This window comes from Leguminivora glycinivorella, chromosome 17, assembly GCF_023078275.1.
Source record: "Leguminivora glycinivorella isolate SPB_JAAS2020 chromosome 17, LegGlyc_1.1, whole genome shotgun sequence".
NCBI classification, from domain to species: Eukaryota; Metazoa; Arthropoda; class Insecta; order Lepidoptera; family Tortricidae; genus Leguminivora; species Leguminivora glycinivorella.
In genome coordinates, this window is record NC_062987.1 from 19218173 (window position 1) to 19238396 (window position 20224).

Here is a 20224-nt window from a genome sequence, read left to right on the forward strand (position 1 = left end):
ATAATAACCTACTCCCCGTTGGTGAAAAATCTGGGACTTCTAATGGACAGTACTCTATCTTGGGCACCTCAAGTTGGCGAAGTAAGCAGAAGGATGATTGTTTCAGCATGTTCCCTCAGGAGACTGCGAAATTTTCTACCTATTCCGACCAAAATTGCGCTTGCCCAAACTCTCCTTCTCCCAATCTTAGACTATGCTGACGTTTCATATCTTGACCTAACGGAGGACCAACTAAATAAACTTGAGCGCATCCAAAATATTTGCATTCGGTTCATATTTGGGTTACGCAAGTATGACCATGTTTCTCACTTTCGCTCACAGCTCAAGTGGCTCCCTATTCGCTATCGTCGTAACCTTCATATCTTGTCCCTCTTGTATTGCATTTTATTTCTTCCTACAACTCCCCAGTATCTCAAGGCGCGTTTTAGTTACCTTAATTCTGTAAGGTTGTCCCGCAGTCTACTTTTGTCTGTCCCATCTTCTTCTTCAAAATTTTACAACTCCTCTTTTACTTTCAAAGCTGTTCGACTCTGGAACTCTCTACCTCCGGGCATTAGACGGGCTCAATCTATTTCTGTTTTTAAAAAAATGCTTAAAGAACATTATTTATCTCTCCCTTAGTGATCGTATTGCTATTTTTACTCTGTGGTTGGTATGATTGCTGTATATTGTTGGTTTGTTACTATATATCTGTCTTGCTGTATATTACTATTTAAGTATGTTTATGTAAGTCTATTTATATTCTCTTATATGTGTATGTTTATTCAATTTGTGTGTTGGAAATTAGAATAAGTATGATTTTTCATTTCGAAGCACCTACTCTTTCTGATTATGTTTTTTATTTCCGCTACCCAAAGGTTGTCTGGTAGAGATCGCTCTTTAGCGATAAGACCGCCTGTTGTCTGCCTCTATTTATAATCATTTGTTTTGTCTCCGCTGTATCTTTTTTCTGTATCTCTTGCTGAGGTGTGCCAATAAAGAGTATTCTATCTATCTATCTATCTATCTAAATTTAGAGGGCGGAGGGGGGACACCTTACACAGATCAACTTAGCCCCAAACTAAGCAAAGCTTGTACTATGAGTGCTAGGCGACGATATAGTTACATACTTAAATAGATAAATACATACTTATGTATATACATAGAAAACATCCATGACTCAGAACCAAATATCTGTGCTCATCTTACCGGGATTCGAACCAGGACCGCGGCTTAACAGGCAGGTCGTCAAATAATAACTCATTTAGGCAAAGACATATACATATAACTCCGTATAGACAGATAAAGTCTAAGAAAAAAACGTACCTCAGTACCATACAAAAAAGGTACGGTGGCCTAGATGGCATTACACCTTTGGGGTACGCTCAGGTAGATGGCGCTAATATTAATATTTGACATTTAACACATATCAAGCTAAAAATATGGGCCAAATTGTCAAAACATAGGTTCAAAGTTTTAAGCCTGTGTCAAGAGATGGCAGTCTATGCACTGTGATTACACATTTTATTTCGACAGTAAGACCGTTTTAACATTATCCGATCCGATATCGGATGTCGGAAAATCCAAGATGGCGCCTGTAATGTATGGGATATCGGTCCGACATCCGATATCGGATCGGATAATGTGAAAACGCACTAACTCTCTAAGTTTTTTTTTTTTATACTACGTCGGTGGCAAACAAGTATACGGTCCGCCTGATGTAAAGCGGTCATCGTAACCTATGGACGCCTGCAACTCAAACAGAGTCACATGCGCGTTGCCACCTCATTAGAAACTTCTTACTCTCTACATAATACTCGATCCTCTTTGATTTGTAGGTGATCTCTCACGCCAACGACCTGCCAGCGGCCGCCGCCAAGATGACCCGCGCGCTCCGAGAGTTCCGTATCCGCGGCGTCAAGACCAACATTCCTTTCCTGCTCAATGTTGTCGGCAACCAGAAGTTCCTCTCCGGTAAGTTGACCACTACGTGAAACAGCTTCTCACCACCACCCTAACGGCTCAGCCACGACATTGGCGCTGAGCGGCGGCCATACATCGGAGCGAGTCACAGCGATGGGACTTTTCATTCGCACGTATGGCTGCCGCTCACCGCTGCCGCGCTTAGACCAATGTCGTGGCCGGGACGTAGGTGGCCTTACGTCCCGGCCACGACATTGGCTAAGGCGGTTGAGAATTGAGGGAAGGCATGGATAAATCGCACACATCCAGCAGGCCTCCGTGGCGCAGTTGGAAGCGCGATAGCGATGGAAGTCGCAGGTTCTAATCCTGCCGTAGGTGTGAATTTTTCCATTTTTCCTTTAATTTAAAAATATGCTTGTCAACATTAAAACATTGTAAAATTTCGTTAATCCCAGAAGATCGCAGCCAAATAGCACTAGACCCTACTCATAGTGTTGTGTTCCTGCCGGTGAGACAATACAACACACATCATCCATAATGACCAGTTTTACTTAACCTCCATTCAACCCTCCAACTTCATCATATCTCAGCAGCCAAATAGCACTAGACCCTACTCATAGTGTTGTGTTCCTACCGGTGAGTAAGGCTGCCAGAGCTCAATGAGGGTGCGGTGTGCTGGTGACGGAAGGACCTACGGAACTAATTTGTTTCGTCTATTGTCCTTTGAGTCGTCGGCAACCCGAACCCTCCTTGGAACTTGTACACTCCTTTTTGCTGTGTACTGTGTGTTAAAGGAAAAATTCACGATTCTGGACGGGGTATTTGAATGGTATCGGGATCGAAACTAGACGAGGTACAAATCCTCTTGAATCATTTTGATTAGTATCGCTTACAGACGTTGCTGCTTGACAAGAAACTAGTTTAGGTTATTCTTAACAAATACTTGACTTAATGTCCTGTGTCCCCTAGATGGGGCAGAGGGCATCCACAGTGCGTCGCCATCCCGAGCGGTTTTGAGCTTCGCGCTTTACTTCGCTCCAGGTCATCCCTATCGCCTTCGCTTCTGCAGTGATCGTCCGCCGCCAGGACTGCTTAGGGCGGGCACGTCTTCGCTTTCCTTGGGGATTCCAGTCTAGGGCTTGCCTCGGTATGTGGTCGGGGTCCCTTCGGAGCGTATGGCCAATCCAGTTCTCTTGACAATTAGCTACACGACTATGCCGGAATATGTTTTCGGATTTGACTTATTTATTTATTAAAAAAAACATGTTTACATGACCTTACAGTATAACCAATGCGTCACGAAACTTAGATAACAAAAACAAAGAGAGAAAAAGACAAAAAAACCGGCCAAGAGCGTGTCGGGCCACGCTCAGTGTAGGGTTCCGTAGTTTTCCGTATTTTTCTCAAAAACTACTGAACCTATCAAGTTTAAAACAATTTTCCTAGAAAGTCTGTATAAAGTTCTACTTTTGTGATTTTTTTCATATTTTTTAAACATATGGTTCAAAAGTTAGAGAGGGGGGGACGCACTTTTTTTTCCTTTAGGAGCGATTATTTCCGAAAATATAAATATTATCAAAAAACAATATTAGTAAACCCTTATTCATTTTTAAATACCTATCCAACAATATATCACACGTTGGGGTTGGAATAAAAAAAAATTTCAGTCCCCACTTTACATGTAGGGGGGGTACCCTAATAAAACATTTTTTTCCATTTTTTATTTTTGCACTTTGTTGGCGTGATTGATCTACATATTGGTACCAAATCTCAGCTTTCTAGTGCTAACGGTTACTGAGATTATCCGCGGACGGACGGACGGACGGACAGACAGACATGGCGAAACTATAAGGGTTCCTAGTTGACTACGGAACCCTAAAAAAGAGAACAAAAAAAAAAGAAAAGTAATTAATTAATTATGTCTACTTGCACCATGTACAATAATTGGAAATGAATCGACGCCATCCAGCAAAAAACTAACTAATATGGCTCTGCGATCCAAAGAGGATCTTGGCCTCCAAAATGAGCGCACGCCACTTATCCCATTCCTGACAATTATCGGCTTCTAGCTGACACAGATCCGCCATCAGACTGCCCAGCAGTATTTGGGGCGAATCAGCAAGGATTTTTTTTTAATACTACGTCGGTGGCAAACAAGCATACGGTCCGCCTGATGGAAAGCGGTCACCGTAACCTATGGAGACGCCTGCAACTCAAGGGGTGTCACATGCGCGTTGCCAACCCATTAGAAACTTGTACACTCCTTTTTGCTGTGTACTTAACACTTTAGCTATTAGCTATTTGTCAAGAATAACCTAAACTAGTTTTTTGAAAAGCAGCAACGTCTGTAAGCGATACTAATCAAAATGATTTGCACCTCGTCTAGTTTCGATCCCGATACCATTCAAATACCTCGTCCAGAAGCGTGAATTTTTCCTTTAACTTAAATATTGCGAGTCAAAGCGTCCTTACGGCAAGCGACAAAACGCCTTTTGGGAAACGACACATGTGTCGCTTAACTTCAAAACTGGGTAAATCCATTCTGCTATAAGGTTGATTATAATGATTATCTTTCAGATCATATTATATTTTTTATACTTTCAACCTTAAATCAGAATGGATTTACCCAGGTCCCAGGTTTGAAGTTAAGCGACACACATTATATTGAGGACATTTCGTTTACAGGTGCCCTGGACACGTATTTTATCGACGAACACCCTCAGCTCTTCATGTTCAAAGCATCTCAGAACCGTGCTCAGAAACTGCTCAACTATCTCGGACAGGTATACAAAAATATGGAATTTTGGTACATCTGAAATAATCATGTTTGATCGAAAAATGCCTATGTATAAGGGGCAATCTTGACTCGCGGGTAATTTCAATTTACACTACCGTCAAAAAGTTTAAGACCAAACACGATATATGCAAATAATCAACATTTCATGAAGTTCCTATGAGAATATTACTTTTCAGTACCTACAACCGACAAAATAAAGCGTATAACAATTTATTCCACAGTAATTTTATTTAAAAAGGGATCATGCGTTCGTTTTTCACTTCCGAGCAGATTCTTGGCATTCATGCTATAAGTTTGTGTAGCGTTTTTGGCTAATGGATTTCCACTCGTATTGCAGTATCTCCCATAGAGATAGAGCTGTTGCAGATGTCGGACATTGTCTTCGGACTCTACGGTCGAGTTCATTCCATAAAAGTTCGATCGGATTAAGGTCTGGGGATTGCGGTGGCCAAATCATATTTTTTAACACACCTTGGCGTTCTTTATTGACTGTGTAGCTTCTACAGATCTTTGCTGAGTGTTTGAGATCATTGTCGTCTTGCAAAACAAATGGGTTGCCGATCAATATAATAAGATTACGTTGTTTTCTATTGATTACAAATTTAGTTTGATGATTTTTAGAAGGGTTTATAAGAATGACACTGAACGTTTGTGTTTGGTCTTAAACTTTTTGACGGTAGTGTACATATACTCGAATATTTTCTATTTTGCAAGAAACTGCCCTAGGTGAGAGTTCATGTCACGACCTCTTGATCAATACGCCAGCGCTCCGCCACAGCCACCAAGACCCCATCCCTAGCGAATCTTCCCACCACAAAGAACATTGTAACCCCTGGCGACATCTAGAAGTGTGTTACCCTTCTTGAACAATGTAGTTAAATTCATGTACAACCTGCAGGTGCTGGTGAATGGTCCAGCCACGCCGCTAGCCACATCCATCCCCCCCGCGGATATCACGCCGTACATCCCCCCGGTTCCTCTCGGTAAGTCTCCATTTATTATTACGTACTTATCTTTTTAAATTGAATTGTGTCGATTTCTTTTACTTTACATATCGATTAAGGTCCACATACGGCGCGTCAACTCGCATGCGATTTTACCATAGTTGCGGACTGTTCATACCAAAGACATATAACTCCGTATAGACAGATAAAGTCTAAGAAAAAACGTACCTCAGTATCATCAAGGACCATTATAAAGGACCAGCAGAGTCCATACTAAATACCGTACCCCGTTGGCAGCCGTAAATCTATGTCACTAGATGTCACTAAGAGTGTCATTTGAATAAAAATGTCGTTTTTTTTTAAATACGCACGCGGTAGTTCAACGGCATTACAAGTGATACAGTGATTCGAACGGTGTTTATGATAGATATCATGTTGACAATCAATCTCCTGACCGTCTCGCTCATACCAATCCTATCCTATATTTGAACGAGTGCGACCGAAACAGTTGAGTATTATTGAAGATTTTTGAATGTCTAAAATCTTATTGGTACTTAGTTGTCGAAAACCCGCTTTTTCCATAAAGTGTTGGCGCGACGTCAAGTGGGTGATAGGCGTACGAGCAAGTACGCGTTGGATGGTCGACTACTATGCGCAGCGGTTTTTACGCGTACTTACGGTGACACACAATCGAAAAAGGTGGTCGAGCTATAAGTACGCATACCTGCTCGTATCGTACGTTTATCACCCACTTCAGACTGCGTTTCGATCGGCGTTTAGCGTCAATGATTATCAGCTCGGCTTCATGGCTTTACGAACCTTAGCTCGGACCATCGAATATGAAACTTATAAACTTCTTCATACACAAGGGTATAAAGAAGTTTATAACCAGGTGCTCCATGACACCATTGCACCAATCTGTCGCCAGCACCGCTACACTTCAACGGCCAAGTCACACAACATCCATACTAATATTATAAATAGGAAAGTGTGTGTGTCTGTTTGTTTGTCCATCTTTCACGGCAAAACGGAGCGACGTATTGACGTTGACTGGATGGAAAGTGACATAGGCTACTTTTTGTCTCTTTTTATATCCCCCCACTTCCTTAGAATGGAGGATGGAAGTTTGTGGAGAGATTTTCGAATTTAACGCGAGCGAAGCCGCGGGCAAAAGCTAGTTAACTATAATAATAAAGAAATCGCAGTAAGGAACTTTATGTAGATTTCATTACTTTTTTTAGAGATAAACAAGCAGCTCCATCGAGACGGCTATTTTTTACAGAATGTTTTTGGTGGGATATACATAGGCATAGGTATATAACACTAACAAGGTATCTATTGTCTTAGTCCGTTTTCACATTATCCGATCCGATATCGGATGTCGGAAGGATTTAAATGGAAAAAATCCAAGATAGCGCCTGTAATGTATGGGGTATCAGTCCTACATCCGATATCGGATCGGATAATGTGAAAACGCATTTAGTCTCATTAATTATTACTTATATCAGAGTTTCACTAATTATTTCCTTTTATTCATTTATTATCTCAGTTTAGGTTTATACGAGTACCAAACGAGTATAGTATACGAGTAGAAAATATATTATCAAAACAATACAAACTATCATTAATTTATTATAAAAACGTAATCCAAAGTGCCACACCTGGCGGCCTAACTATCGGCGTTGTGTCCAAGACGAAGCCTGACCGACGAAGCTAGCAAGTCTCTCTACATGTTAGCTGAAATACTGTCAAACCATTCACTGTGATTACTCAGATTATTATAAGCAAAATGATCTTCAAATGAACTTTCTGGACAATTGAGATGCATGGGCGCAGTCGAAACCAGCTCGCCCCTTCAGCCGTGTCCCGTTGAAAATCGGAAAGATTCTTTTCCTTAGCACATTAAATTTAATGTTTACAAATTGGATTCGCCTTCTGTCACCTAAACTGGTAATTTTATGTATGAGGTCATTGGTCATACAATTATTAATTTATACAGTTATTAATTCTGTATCTCTACTCGCATTGCTGCTGCGATTCTAAAATATTTAATATGCATATATTATGAATATTCAATAAATCATACAATGACATTTGTGATGTGACATGGATGTCAGATGTCACTGGATGTCACATCTGTTGGCACAATGATTGCGTTTTGTTGAACGTATTTGAGCTCAACATATAGGTTTATTATCACTAAGTATATTATATTAATGAACAACGAAACGGATGTGACATTTTCCTAGTCCATCATCTAGTCATTTTATTTGAAAAGACAACATGGAACAAACTACGGTCACAACTACGTCGAGGCCGACCAAAAAATAGATGTTTTGAGCATATTTTGACACCTAAACATATGGGCAAATATGTTTTTTTCCACGGGTTACTCTAGTTTTAAAGCAAAAACTAGATGGCTATATCAGTCTAATTAAATGGTCCTTGGTATTATTTGACATTTTAAAACATATTATTATTTGACATTTTAAAACATATCAAGCTAAGAATATGGTCCACATTGTGAAAACTGAGGCTCAAAAGTTTTAATCCTATGTCAAGAGATGGCAGTCTATGCACTGTGATTACACATTTTACTTTGGCAGTAACTCTCTCGATCCTCTTTGGTTCATACTAAGCAAACAGGTCGATTCACGAAAGCTGGCACGAATGGAATGAACGAAACTTTGATTGTGTGAGTGACACTTGTGTCGGTATACACTCGTAACTGTCAAGAGCCACCATTTTATTGGTTCATCTGTCGCACACATACATATTTTCATTCACTCATTCGTTCCATACTCATCTAATACCATAATGTAATAAAACTCGCATGCGAGTTCTCGTACCTGGTAAATGGATCCTTATTGTAGGTTTAAAATGCGTCTGTGACACGATCACAGAACTAATTTTGATAGAAGAAACAAATTCATATATTTGTATAGGGGCCGAGCGTGTCAAATTTTGTACTGAAGTTGATTCTTGCCTGTAATTTTAAATATGTCTCAGGCTCATGATTGTTCATAATTTTTGTGTTGTTGCAATTGAATATCACGTAACGAGGCATTTTTTATGTTTTGGTTGACTTGAGATGCAAGCTGCGAAAGACCCATCACGGATTTCACTGAGTTCTAGTCTTTGCATCTATGGTATATATGACATCTGTGGATTTTGTCCCATCACGCCTTTCTAATCTTCAGCTATTTTGTCTTTTACGCCCTTTGAGCCTACGGAAGTCTAACTTACCAAAATATTAAGTATATAACTATATACACAACGTTTATTGAAATATAAGTGCTAGTTTAGCTGAAAATGCAACATGTATCTAAAGACATAAAGATTTGTTGATTTCTTCCAGACCGATCTGGAGATGGTAGGTAATTTTACACTCTAGTTCTCGTCTTTCATTGGGCTTAACACACATGTATTATTCTCACGATTCTACCCATAACAGGGTTACTAGATGTAGACATCATACTTCCTAAAATGAATGGACTATCAAGTAGTTTAACAAACCCTGATAGTAAAATTATGGAAACGGATTATATCGCGTATAATGAATTGACTTTCCAGCGTTTGTGGTCAACGTGTTTCCATAGTTTTATTTCGTGAGTAACTGAGTAACTATCGCGCTAACCGAAGACAGTGTTATAAAATCGATAGGGTCTTAAAATCTAATAAATTATTGTGGTATTCATGTCGCTTACATAACATTATAACTCGAGGTTACACTTGAACTGGACACACTTTCATTTTACACGCATATTTATTATTTAAATACAGCTATTTCATATATATTATAATAAACTCAGTAGGCCTCAAATCAAATAGGTGATATCAAATACTATATAAAACTCTACGAGTTAATACGTGCAGCTTGTGAGGTTTCCCATACAATGAAGCGGCAACGATTTTAGCAGCGCCATCTAGCGGTACGAGTTGTTCAAAGTAGTTTGTCAGTATAGGCGTAGTACGTAAAACAACATAAAATGCGATTACTTGATCTACTTTAACATTTTTAGACGGAATAAAACAAAGAAATAAGTGTGTGACTTTTTTAAATTTTAAACTGTATGAACTAAACTATTTTGATCAACTCATGCCGCTAGAGGCGCTAGTATCGCGTGTTGCCAGCTTTTGCCCCAAGCTGCACGTATTAACTCGTAGATACATAGTATTTGGTGATATTACGCACTAGTGCAGTAAAAAAAATATGGATATATTACTGAAAAACATTTTACTAGACAATATGCATTCTCAATTCGTGTCGATATGAACACTCGTTCGTGTTTGAATTTATCGCCGCTAATTTCCGATTTACTGGCATCATCCTCCTTGCGTTATCATACATTTTAGCCACGTCTCATTGACGTTGTCCGTCCTGGGGTAATACCGCTTTGACAAAACTACTATAAAAATCAAAATTTATTTTTAAAAGTCGCCGAAAAAATTAATACATGATCATAGCTCGGCCACGAACTATAATTCGCTCGCGCTAATAGCTTGGTCGCTTTTGGGGTCACCAGTGCCATAGTGATACTTGCACTCTAGCGCAAAACATTGTTTGAAAATACCCTGTTTGGAGATAGACATTGTAACAGGGCGTCATTATCATATAAATAATTTATTTTTGTTGAAGAAGATACGGTAGCGAAAATGCTAAAATGGAAAGGACCCCCCTTTCAACTTGGGAATTTCAGTTAAATATACAAGTAAAAAAAAATTGTCCATTAAGAACAACTCAGTCAAAAGATATTTCACAAAAATCTTTAAAATCGAGGTTCCGCTCTCGACTCTTTCCTCCTTCAAAACTTAATCAATTGGAACGAAATTTGAGAATCTGAATATTTAACAATGAAATAATCTATGTCGAACCGTTTAGCTTTTTTGGTTAATTACCAATCTTTGAGTATCACACCTTTTTTTGCGCCACAATAAAATATTCCGTTTTTGGAAATTTTTGATTGGCTCGAGAATCTTTAAAAAGCAGAATATCAAAAAAATCAAAACGGTCCGACACAGATAAAAATAATAACAATCTGTGTTGAAAAAATCATTGCTCTATCTTCAAGACCAGGGAGGAAATAGTCGAGAGCGTTTGTATGGAGAATTGACCCCTACCGTATCGTCTTAAGAATTATGTCTTTAGGGCGTAGATCAGATATTTTTAAAGGGCGCAGTTAAAACTGGTTTTCTCATAAAAAATGCAATAATTTAGTGTTTAACAAATTTCGCATCGGTGTTTATTTATTTATATTCACGCTTCACGTTCGCACAGTTTCCTCATTCTACTAAACCTTTTACAGACCTCTCTCCAGAAGCTGTCAAGAAATACGAACTTACTGGTGAAAACACAGGTAAGATTTAACAATATCCCCTTCGGCGGCTTGTCAAAATTGTGACCTTGAAGTTAAAAAAAAAATGGTTTTCGCAATGACAGACATCTAAGATACTTACTTGACAGACATAAGACTCTTCTTTTGCCGGACTTTGGTTATCGTTTGCGTCGAGGCTAAAGTTATCCGATTTTTTTTCTAGCCAAAAAAGAGTAGAAGAGCATTCCTTTTTTTGCCACTTTTATGAAATGTGATATTTTTGAAAAAAATGATGCTATTGCGTTACTCAGAATCACTAGCGTTTTCAATCCTAGTAGTTAAAAAAAATTGCCCCATACGAATTTTTCTTATTTTGTTACCATTTTCCGTACATGTTGGATAACAAAAGAGGAAAGTAACAAAAATGTATGGAAATTCTGGAAAACTTTTTGTCTCCCAGTGAGATTGAAAGTACTCGTGATTCTGAGTACAATGACCTAAAATTCCCTAAAAAAAATGGCAAAAAAAAAGTGCTCAGTAATCAAAAAGTGGCATAATTATAAAATCTGTCCTGCTGTCGTACTCGTGTTCAAAAAACAACGACACAAACACACAACGACGACACGAATAACGATGTTGCCACCTTTTCATGTCTATTTGGCCAGGCTGTTTTACAAAGTATTATATTTCCCTGTGTAAGAACACAGGGAATCCAAACGACTAACTATACCCATATTACCCATATCGATAAATGCCTTAATTTTCTCAAAAATACAAAATAAAAAATTTATAACACTCCATTTTCCACAGCCGTGCAGCCTCCAAAAGGCTTCAAACAGATCCTTCAAGAAGGTGGCCCTGAGGCGTTCGCCAAGGCCGTCCGTCAACATAAGGGCCTCCTTCTCATGGACACATCCTTCAGAGATGCCCATCAGTCCCTCCTAGCTACCAGAGTTCGAACACATGATCTGCTGGCAGCCTCTCCATATGTAGCACATAACTTTAGCAACTTATATTCTATGGAAAACTGGGGTGGAGCCACTTTCGACGTTGCACTTAGGTGAGTTTATATCTCTGTTACTCAAAAACACCCAAAATAAGGGTTTTGGATGTATATATATTGACTAAAGAATCGATATAATCTTCTCATGGACACCAGTCTCTCCTAGCTACCAGAGTTCGAACACATGATCTGCTGGCTGCCTCTCCATATGTGGCACATAACTTTAGCAACCTGTATTCTATGGAAAACTGGGGTGGAGCCACTTTCGACGTTGCTCTTAGGTGAGTTTCTATCTCTGTTTAAAAAAACACCCAAAATAAGGATTTTGGATGTTTTATTGACTAAGGAGTCGATATAAAGGTCTTCTCATGGACACATTCCTTTAGAGACGCTCACCAGACCCTCCTACCTACTAGAGTCCGAACACATGATCTGCTGGCAGCATCTCCATATGTGGCACATAACTTAAGCAACTTATATTCTATGGAAAACTGGGGTTGGGGTGGAGCCACTTTCGACGTCGCTCTTAGGTGAGTTTCTATCTGTTACTCAAAAAACACCCAAAATAAGGATTTTTGATGTTTTATTGACTAAGGAGTCAATATAAGGGTCTTCTCATGGACACATTCCTTTAGAGATGCTCACCAGTCTCTCCTAGCTACTAGAGTTAGAACACATGATCTGCTGGCAGCCTCTCCATATGTGGCACATAACTTTAGCAACTTATATTCTATGGAAAACTGGGGTGGAGCCACTTTCGACGTCGCTCTTAGGTGAGTTTCTATCTGTATTTAAAAAAACACCCAAAATAAGGATTTTGGATGTTTTATTGACTAAGGAGTCGGTACAAGGGTCTTCTCATGGACACATCCTTCAGAGACGCTCATCAGTCCCTCCTAGCTACTAAAGTTAGAACACAGAATCTGCTGGTAGCGTCTCCATATGTGGCACATAACTTTAGCAACTTATATTCTATGGAAAACTGGGGAGGAGCCACTTTCGACGTTGCACTTAGGTGAGTTTTTACCTCTGTTACTCAAAAAACAACCAAAATAAGGATTTTGGATGTTTTATTGACTAAGGAGTCGGTATAAGGGTTTTCTCATTTACACATCCTTCAGAGATGCCCATCAGTCCCTCCTAGCTACCAGAGTTCGAACACATGATCTGCTGGCAGCATCTCCATATGTGGCACATAACTTAAGCAACTTATATTCTATGGAAAACTGGGGTGGAGCCACTTTCGACGTCGCTCTTAGGTGAGTTTCTATCTGTATTTAAAAAAACACACAGAATAAGGATTTTGGATGTTTTATTGACTAAGGAGTCGATATAAGGGTCTTCTCATGGATACTTCCTTCAGAGATGCTCACCAGACCCTCCTAGCTACTAGAGATAGAACACATGATCTGCTGGCAGCCTCTTCATATGTGGCACATAACTTTAGCAACCTATATTCTATGGAAAACTGGGGTGGAGCCACTTTCGACGTTGCTCTTAGGTGAGTTTCTATCTCTGTTACTCAAAAAATACCCACAGTAAGGATTTCGGTTGTTTTATCGACTAAGGAGTCGATATAAGGGTCTTCTCGTGGACACATCCTTTAGAGACGCCCACCTGTCCCTCCTAGCTACTAGAGTTAGAACACACAATCTGCTGGCAGCGTCTCCATATGTGGCACATAAGTTTGGCAACTTATATTCTATGGAAAACTGGGGAGGAGCCATTTTCGACGTTGCTCTTAGGTGAGTTTCCTTCCTTTAGAGACGCTTACCAGTTCCTCCTAGTAGTAAGTAGTTTATTGTCAGATAGGAAACAGTTATTTGCTGGCATCTATTTTTCCCAGCTTGTATAACCCAGTAACCTTCAAATCAAGGTGAACAGACACTTTCTGGGCGAGCTCGCTTTATCTTAGGCCACGTCTTCGCCTCGGCTAGTCTGTGGCCACAAGCAACAGAGCTATGACTATTAGGACACTTATTCCGATCTTAGAGCACCGTCTGAACAGACGTGAATCACCTTTAATGTTTGCCTATCTGTCAAAAAAAATTGGCGAGTAGACATATTGGTCATACTTAAGTAATTGTACCTTAAAATTATTTGCGACAATAAATGACTTTTTTTTTATTTATTTTTTTACTTATTGTGTGTTTGCACGTTACGATAAATATGAATTTGAACAAAAGACTTATTTGTAGAAAAAGTTGTAGGAAAAAATCGTCCTGAATACTCTAAGGACCTAAAGGTTTAAAAATCTAAAATTCCCGTATGAATACAAATGGCCTTAAGTGAGTTCCTTATTTCCCCAGGTTCCTGCACGAGTGCCCTTGGGAGCGCCTAGAAGACATGCGGCGGCTCATCCCCAACATCCCCTTCCAGATGTTGCTCCGCGGCGCCAACGCTGTCGGCTACACCAACTATCCCGATAATGTCGTCTACAAGTTCTGTGAGATGTCGGTCAGTACTGCCAGTGTCCCCCATGTGTCCCCCATGTGTCCAGGTGTCTTTAGTGCCCGTGGCTAGAGGACACAATGTCGTCACGAACTATCCCGACAACGTCGTCTACAAGTTCTGTGAGATGTCGGTCAGTACTGCCAGTGTCCCCCATGTGTCCAGGTGTCTCTAATGCCCGTGGTTAGAGGACACAACGCTGTCGTCACGAACTATCCCGACAACGTCGTCTACAAGTTCTGTGAGATGTCGGTCAGTACTGCCAGTGTCCCCCATGTGTCCAGGTGTCTCTAGTGCCCGTGGCTAGAGGACACAACGCTGTCGTCACCAACTATCCCTACAACGTCGTCTACAAGTTCTGTGAGATGTCGGTCAGTACCACCAGTGTCCCCCGTGTGTCCCCCATGTGTCCAGGTGTCTTTAGTGCCCGTGGCTAGAGGACGCAACGCTGTATACACCAACTATCCCGACAACGTCGTCTACAAGTTCTGCGAGATGTCGGTCAGTACTGCCAGTGTCCCCCATGTGTCCCCCGTGTGTCCCCATGTGTCCAGGTCTTTAGTGCCCGTGGCTAGAGGACACAACGCTGTAGTCACCAACTATCCCGACAACGTCGTCTACAAGTTCTGTGAGATGTCGGTCAGTACTGCCAGTGTCCCCCATGTGTCCCCCATGTGTCCCCCGTGTGTCCCCCATTTCTGTCCAGGCTCCTCAAGTGAGCATATCAACCGAATTCCGTGCTGCTATATTCTTTTGTACGCTCTTCTAAGACCTGCTCTCGATTTAAAATTGGAAGATTGGCTTTTACAGATTTAGGAAAAACATCTGTTTGACATTTCTACGAGTATTTAGGCTCAAAAGTATGTGTGAGACCAAAATAGTTTCCCGCTAGAAAAATCACTATTGTGGAAAAATTCCGGTCTTGTCTTATTCCAAATCCACAGAGTCGCCGATCTTCTTAAATATTGACTGTTATAAGTAAAAACATCAAAAAAAATTATGATCTTTTAAACATAATTTTAACATATAGCAAATTATAGTTTAATTTTTATCATGAAATAAAGAAATCTAATCTAATTAAATCTAACATCATTGAATTAATTATTCTTCGGGTTGGAAGGTCAGATGGCAAAAAACTAAACGAAATCTTAGTTGTCAAAACGGATCCCAGTCCCATGAGCCGTGGCAAATGCCGGGATAACGCAAGGATCATTGAATGAATGATTTTATTACAGGTTAAAGCCGGTATGGACATCTTCCGTGTGTTCGACTCTCTAAACTACCTGCCCAACTTAATCCTCGGTATGGATGCGGCGGGTAAAGCCGGGGGGTTGTCGAAGCTGCCATTTCTTACACGGGCGATGTGTCAGACCCTAACAAGAAGAAATACGACCTGAAGTACTATTTGAATCTGGCTGATGAGCTGGTCAAAGCTGGGACGCATGTGCTGTGTATTAAAGATATGGCTGGATTGCTCAAACCACAGGCGGCTAAGTAAGTATTTTTACTATTTTAATATATACTTTAGGTACAGTATGGACACTCCCTGTTTCCCGCTGAAAGTGCCGGCATCATGCGCGGATCCAGGGGGGTCATGACCCCCCCCTGGAGCCTAGGTTGGCCATACAAATAGACCACGTGATCCCCCCGGGGCCTGGGCCTTTATCACGTGACACCCCCCCCCCCCCTGGGCACGAAGCTGGATCCGCGCTTGGCCGGCACGCGCTCTCGGTTACCTCACAGTCGCCTGTCAAGAATTTGAACAGTCGACCTGTCACATCTCACTCATACAAGCATGGTACGCGTTCACTTACACCAGCTTAGACTGCGTGCGTAGGAACGCGCTTCTTTCATATATTTCGGCATTGTCCGAAGTGTTCTTTAGGTACAGAACAATGTTAAATAAATAAATATTACAGGACATTCTTACACAGATTGAAGGAAGATCAGCGCTGACCCTGTGGTTAGCATTACGCTGAGGCGGGACCATTTCGTGGTAAACAATTATATGAATGTGTTTTATTTTCTTTGTTTTTTAATTATTATTTTTTCTTTTAACTTTTGAATGTGCTTTTATTGTTTTATATGTGTTGTATGTTGTTTATCACGAATAAATGATTGATTTATGATTTATGATTGACTGAGGCCCACGGTAAGCTCAAGAAGGCTTGTGTTGTAGGTACTCAGACAACGATATATATAATTTTAGAACAAAACGGGACTTAATCGCGTAAACACTTACATTTATATTAGGCCCGACGTTTCGAACATCACATTATGTTCGTGGTCACGGGTAGACTGGCGAAGAATTGCATCAACATCTTCTAGCCGCGCGAGTTTCTCGAACTACCCGCACTTGTTCTTGATTATTCACTTTTGCGCTAGGGTTGTCACTTTGCCTACACACAACACTCACGACATCAGCCGGTGTGCAACACCGAGGGACACGCGATTAAGTCCCGTTTTGTTCTAAAATTATGAGTGCAAATCGTGTTAGTCTAAATCAATTGTAGTATATCCCTAATTAACACTTTAACAGTAACTTAACGTTACTGTCTGCAACATACATGTGACACACGTATGTGAATAAAATAGCATGTAAGCAATAATTTACTATATAAAGTATGTTTAGTTTTACTTGCCCTCTCTTCTGTATTGATTATTGACAATACAACACACATCATCCACAATGACCAGTTTTACTTAACCTCCATTCAACCCTCCAACTTCATCATATCTCATGGCGACCCATACCAGTAGAACCAAGGAAACGGATTTCACCACGGAGCGCAACATATGAAAATGAAGACAGAAAAACAATTCAAGATTGAAGATTCAAGATTGGGTAACGAAGATACCACCATTATGAAGATCGGCACTGAAGATACAAGATTACTTTTATGAAAATTGAAGCATTGAAGAAACCATTTTTAAGAAGAAAGAAGCCTTTCAGCAAACTAAAGAAGAAAAGAAGAAAGAAAATAATTATGTCCTATATATAAGTCTACGAAGAAAGAAGAGCGTTGTCCAGGGTTTCCCGGCTCGCGAATCAAGAGGTGTCCAGGGTTATCCCGGCCCATCATCAAGAGGTGTCCAGGGTTATCCCGGCCCAGCTCGAGGGAGTCCAGGGTTAGTCCGGCCCGCATCATCTTCAGAGCATCGGTCACGTGCACATGGAAGACTCACGTTGCCAACCAGCGTCACGCGACAGCCCGACCGCCCGCCCGTGCCAGCGCGGAATGCAGCGTCAACAATTCAACATGACCTACTAAGCGAAGTACATTGCCGCTATCTATGTAAGTTAGTTATATTATTTTGTCATGTTATTTAGCAATTTATAGGGTTCCTTTTTGCAGCAGTTTTTTTTGTAATATGTTGATTAATTGAGGTGACAAATTTATTATGTTATTAGAATTACAGTCTTTACGCGATAAACTAAATAAGTTAAAAGAAGATATTTCTAAGTTAGGTCCAGAGAGGCGACGGAAAGAAATAGGTAGAAGGAAATTAGAGGAATCAAATGAATTATATAACCACTTTGCGGATATTGTGTCTCAGTTAAAAGAAAAGCAGGACGAATATAGTTCTTCAGAAATAAAATTAGGTAATTTACTTATAGGCGAAGTCAAAGAAACTTACGAGAGGATTAAGTTATCGTTACAATTCTTTGATACGGATTCCCAAACAGACGAAAAAATGGCTAAACCTAGTTTTGATGTTAAAACGGCCATCGCCTTGTTGCCCGTCATGACAGGGCAAGAGGATACAACTAAACAGTTAATAGATGGTATTCTTATGTACAGTACGATTATTAATACCGAATCTCAGCAGACATTGATAGAATTCATTTTAAAAACAAGACTTTCGTCTAGCGCTAAGCTCAGGTTAAAGACGTCATACAATAGTGTAGAATCACTCGTTTCGGATATGCGTACATTTTTGCTTCCTAAAAAATCGTCCGAATCAATTCAGGCTCAGCTGTACAGAGCAAGACAAGGTAGGAGAACAATAGAAGCTTTCGCAGCTGAAATTGAGGATCTTTTTGTCAATTTGACTATTTCACAGGCCGATGGTAATGACAGTAGTTATGACGTACTGCGTCCACTGAACGAAAAGTCAGCTATTAAGCGCTTTGCTGATGGTCTTTCAGACCCAAAATTAAGCACAATAATATCTTCTAGGCAATTTATCTTTGCCTGAAGCTATTAGGACAGCCATTGATGAGTATAGTTCATCACCACGGGACGATCAGATCCTACATTACGGACGCGGACGTTCTCGTAATAATTATCATAACAACGGGAACCGGAATAATTATTCTAATCGTTACGATAGGAGTAAAAGTTATAATACAGACAGAAATACATTTATAACACGGTATTATTCTAATAATAGCCGTAATGCAAGTATTTCGCAACACTTCCCGACAAATAGAGCTACGCGGCCACAGCCTTTTGCTGACCGCGCATCCAGCGTTCGCCGACCTGCGCGCGCGACCCCGCCGCGGCCCGCGCCCGCGCACTCACGTGCTCAACACATACGATCGGCAAATGAGGACGTAAAGCCAAATAAGCAGTTTTTTCGTGACTAACATGAATAGTGCAATATTTAACTATAACAAAAATAATTATAATACGGTAAATTGTATTGTAGGTAAAGGACATAAATTAAAACTTTTGGCCGACAGTGGAGCAGGCCTATGTGCTATTAGGTATGAATATTTGCAAGACAAACCCGATCTCCTTAAACGATTACAAGGAGATAGCATTACTATTACTGGAGTTTGTGGAGATTTAATTTCAGATGGATATATTTATTTAGATTTAGACTTTAACGGTTTCGTTTGCAAAGGAAAGTTTCATGTTTTTAAGAATTTGCAATGCTCAGCTGAAGCTATTTTAGGTGAAAAATTTTTCTTACGTTACAATGCAGACATAAGTTATAAACATAATGCATTATTTTTAGAGGACAAAGGTCAAACTGTCTCAATACCTATGAACGTGTATTCTAAAAGTAGTTCTATTCAAATCATACCACCTCGCTGCGAAATTATGACTCACATCGCGTCACAGCTGACCGATGATTGTGTAGTACTATCGGAAGAAATGCAAGAAGGCGTTTTTGTAGCAGGTGTCATTTCAAGACCAGAGAAAGGTAAAATACCAGTACGAATATTAAATACGACAGATAAGTCAGTCAGTTTAGATTTATCAAGTTTGAATGTACACAGATTATGTCATTTTGATATTTGCAATTTTGATTCAAGGAAAATTAGTGTTGATAGAGTAAAAACATTATTAGATCTTTTAAATTTAGAGACTTATTTAAATAAAGAGGAACAATTAAGCATAGAACAAATTTGCGCCAAATACGCAGATGTTTTTCATCTGCCCGGCGACAAGCTAACTACGACTAACTTGCTACAGCACAAAATTAAGTTAAAAGATAATGCAAGTCCAGTATACGTAAAGCCATACAGAATACCACATGCTTTACGTAATGAACTTCAAACTCAGATTAAAAATATGTTAGATAACGATATAATAGAGGAGACCACTTCAGAGTGGTCCAGCCCAGTTTTGCTAGTTCCCAAAAAAATGTGATAAGTTAGGAGAAAAGAAGTGGAGGTTAGTTGTTGATTATAGGCAGCTTAACAATAAGATACAGGATGATAAGTTCCCACTACCCAATATAACCGAAATATTAGATTCCCTTGCAGGTAGTATATATTTTTCAAAACTTGATCTTTCTCAAGGTTATTACCAACTAGCTTTAGACAAAGAATCTAGAAAGTATACAGCGTTCACGACCG

General features: G+C 40.0%; 1 protein-coding gene across 1 annotated transcript in view; it reads left to right on the forward strand.

Moving 5' to 3' along the window:
* Window positions 1-20224, forward strand: part of LOC125235109 (pyruvate carboxylase, mitochondrial) — a 52244-nt gene that overhangs the window by 15628 nt on the left and 16392 nt on the right. The window contains 8 exon segments of the mRNA XM_048141542.1: window positions 1818-1953; window positions 4588-4685; window positions 5598-5682; window positions 10950-11000; window positions 11769-12018; window positions 14271-14418; window positions 15648-15741; window positions 15744-15906. Of these exon segments, the coding sequence (XP_047997499.1) occupies window positions 1818-1953; window positions 4588-4685; window positions 5598-5682; window positions 10950-11000; window positions 11769-12018; window positions 14271-14418; window positions 15648-15741; window positions 15744-15906 (1025 nt within the window).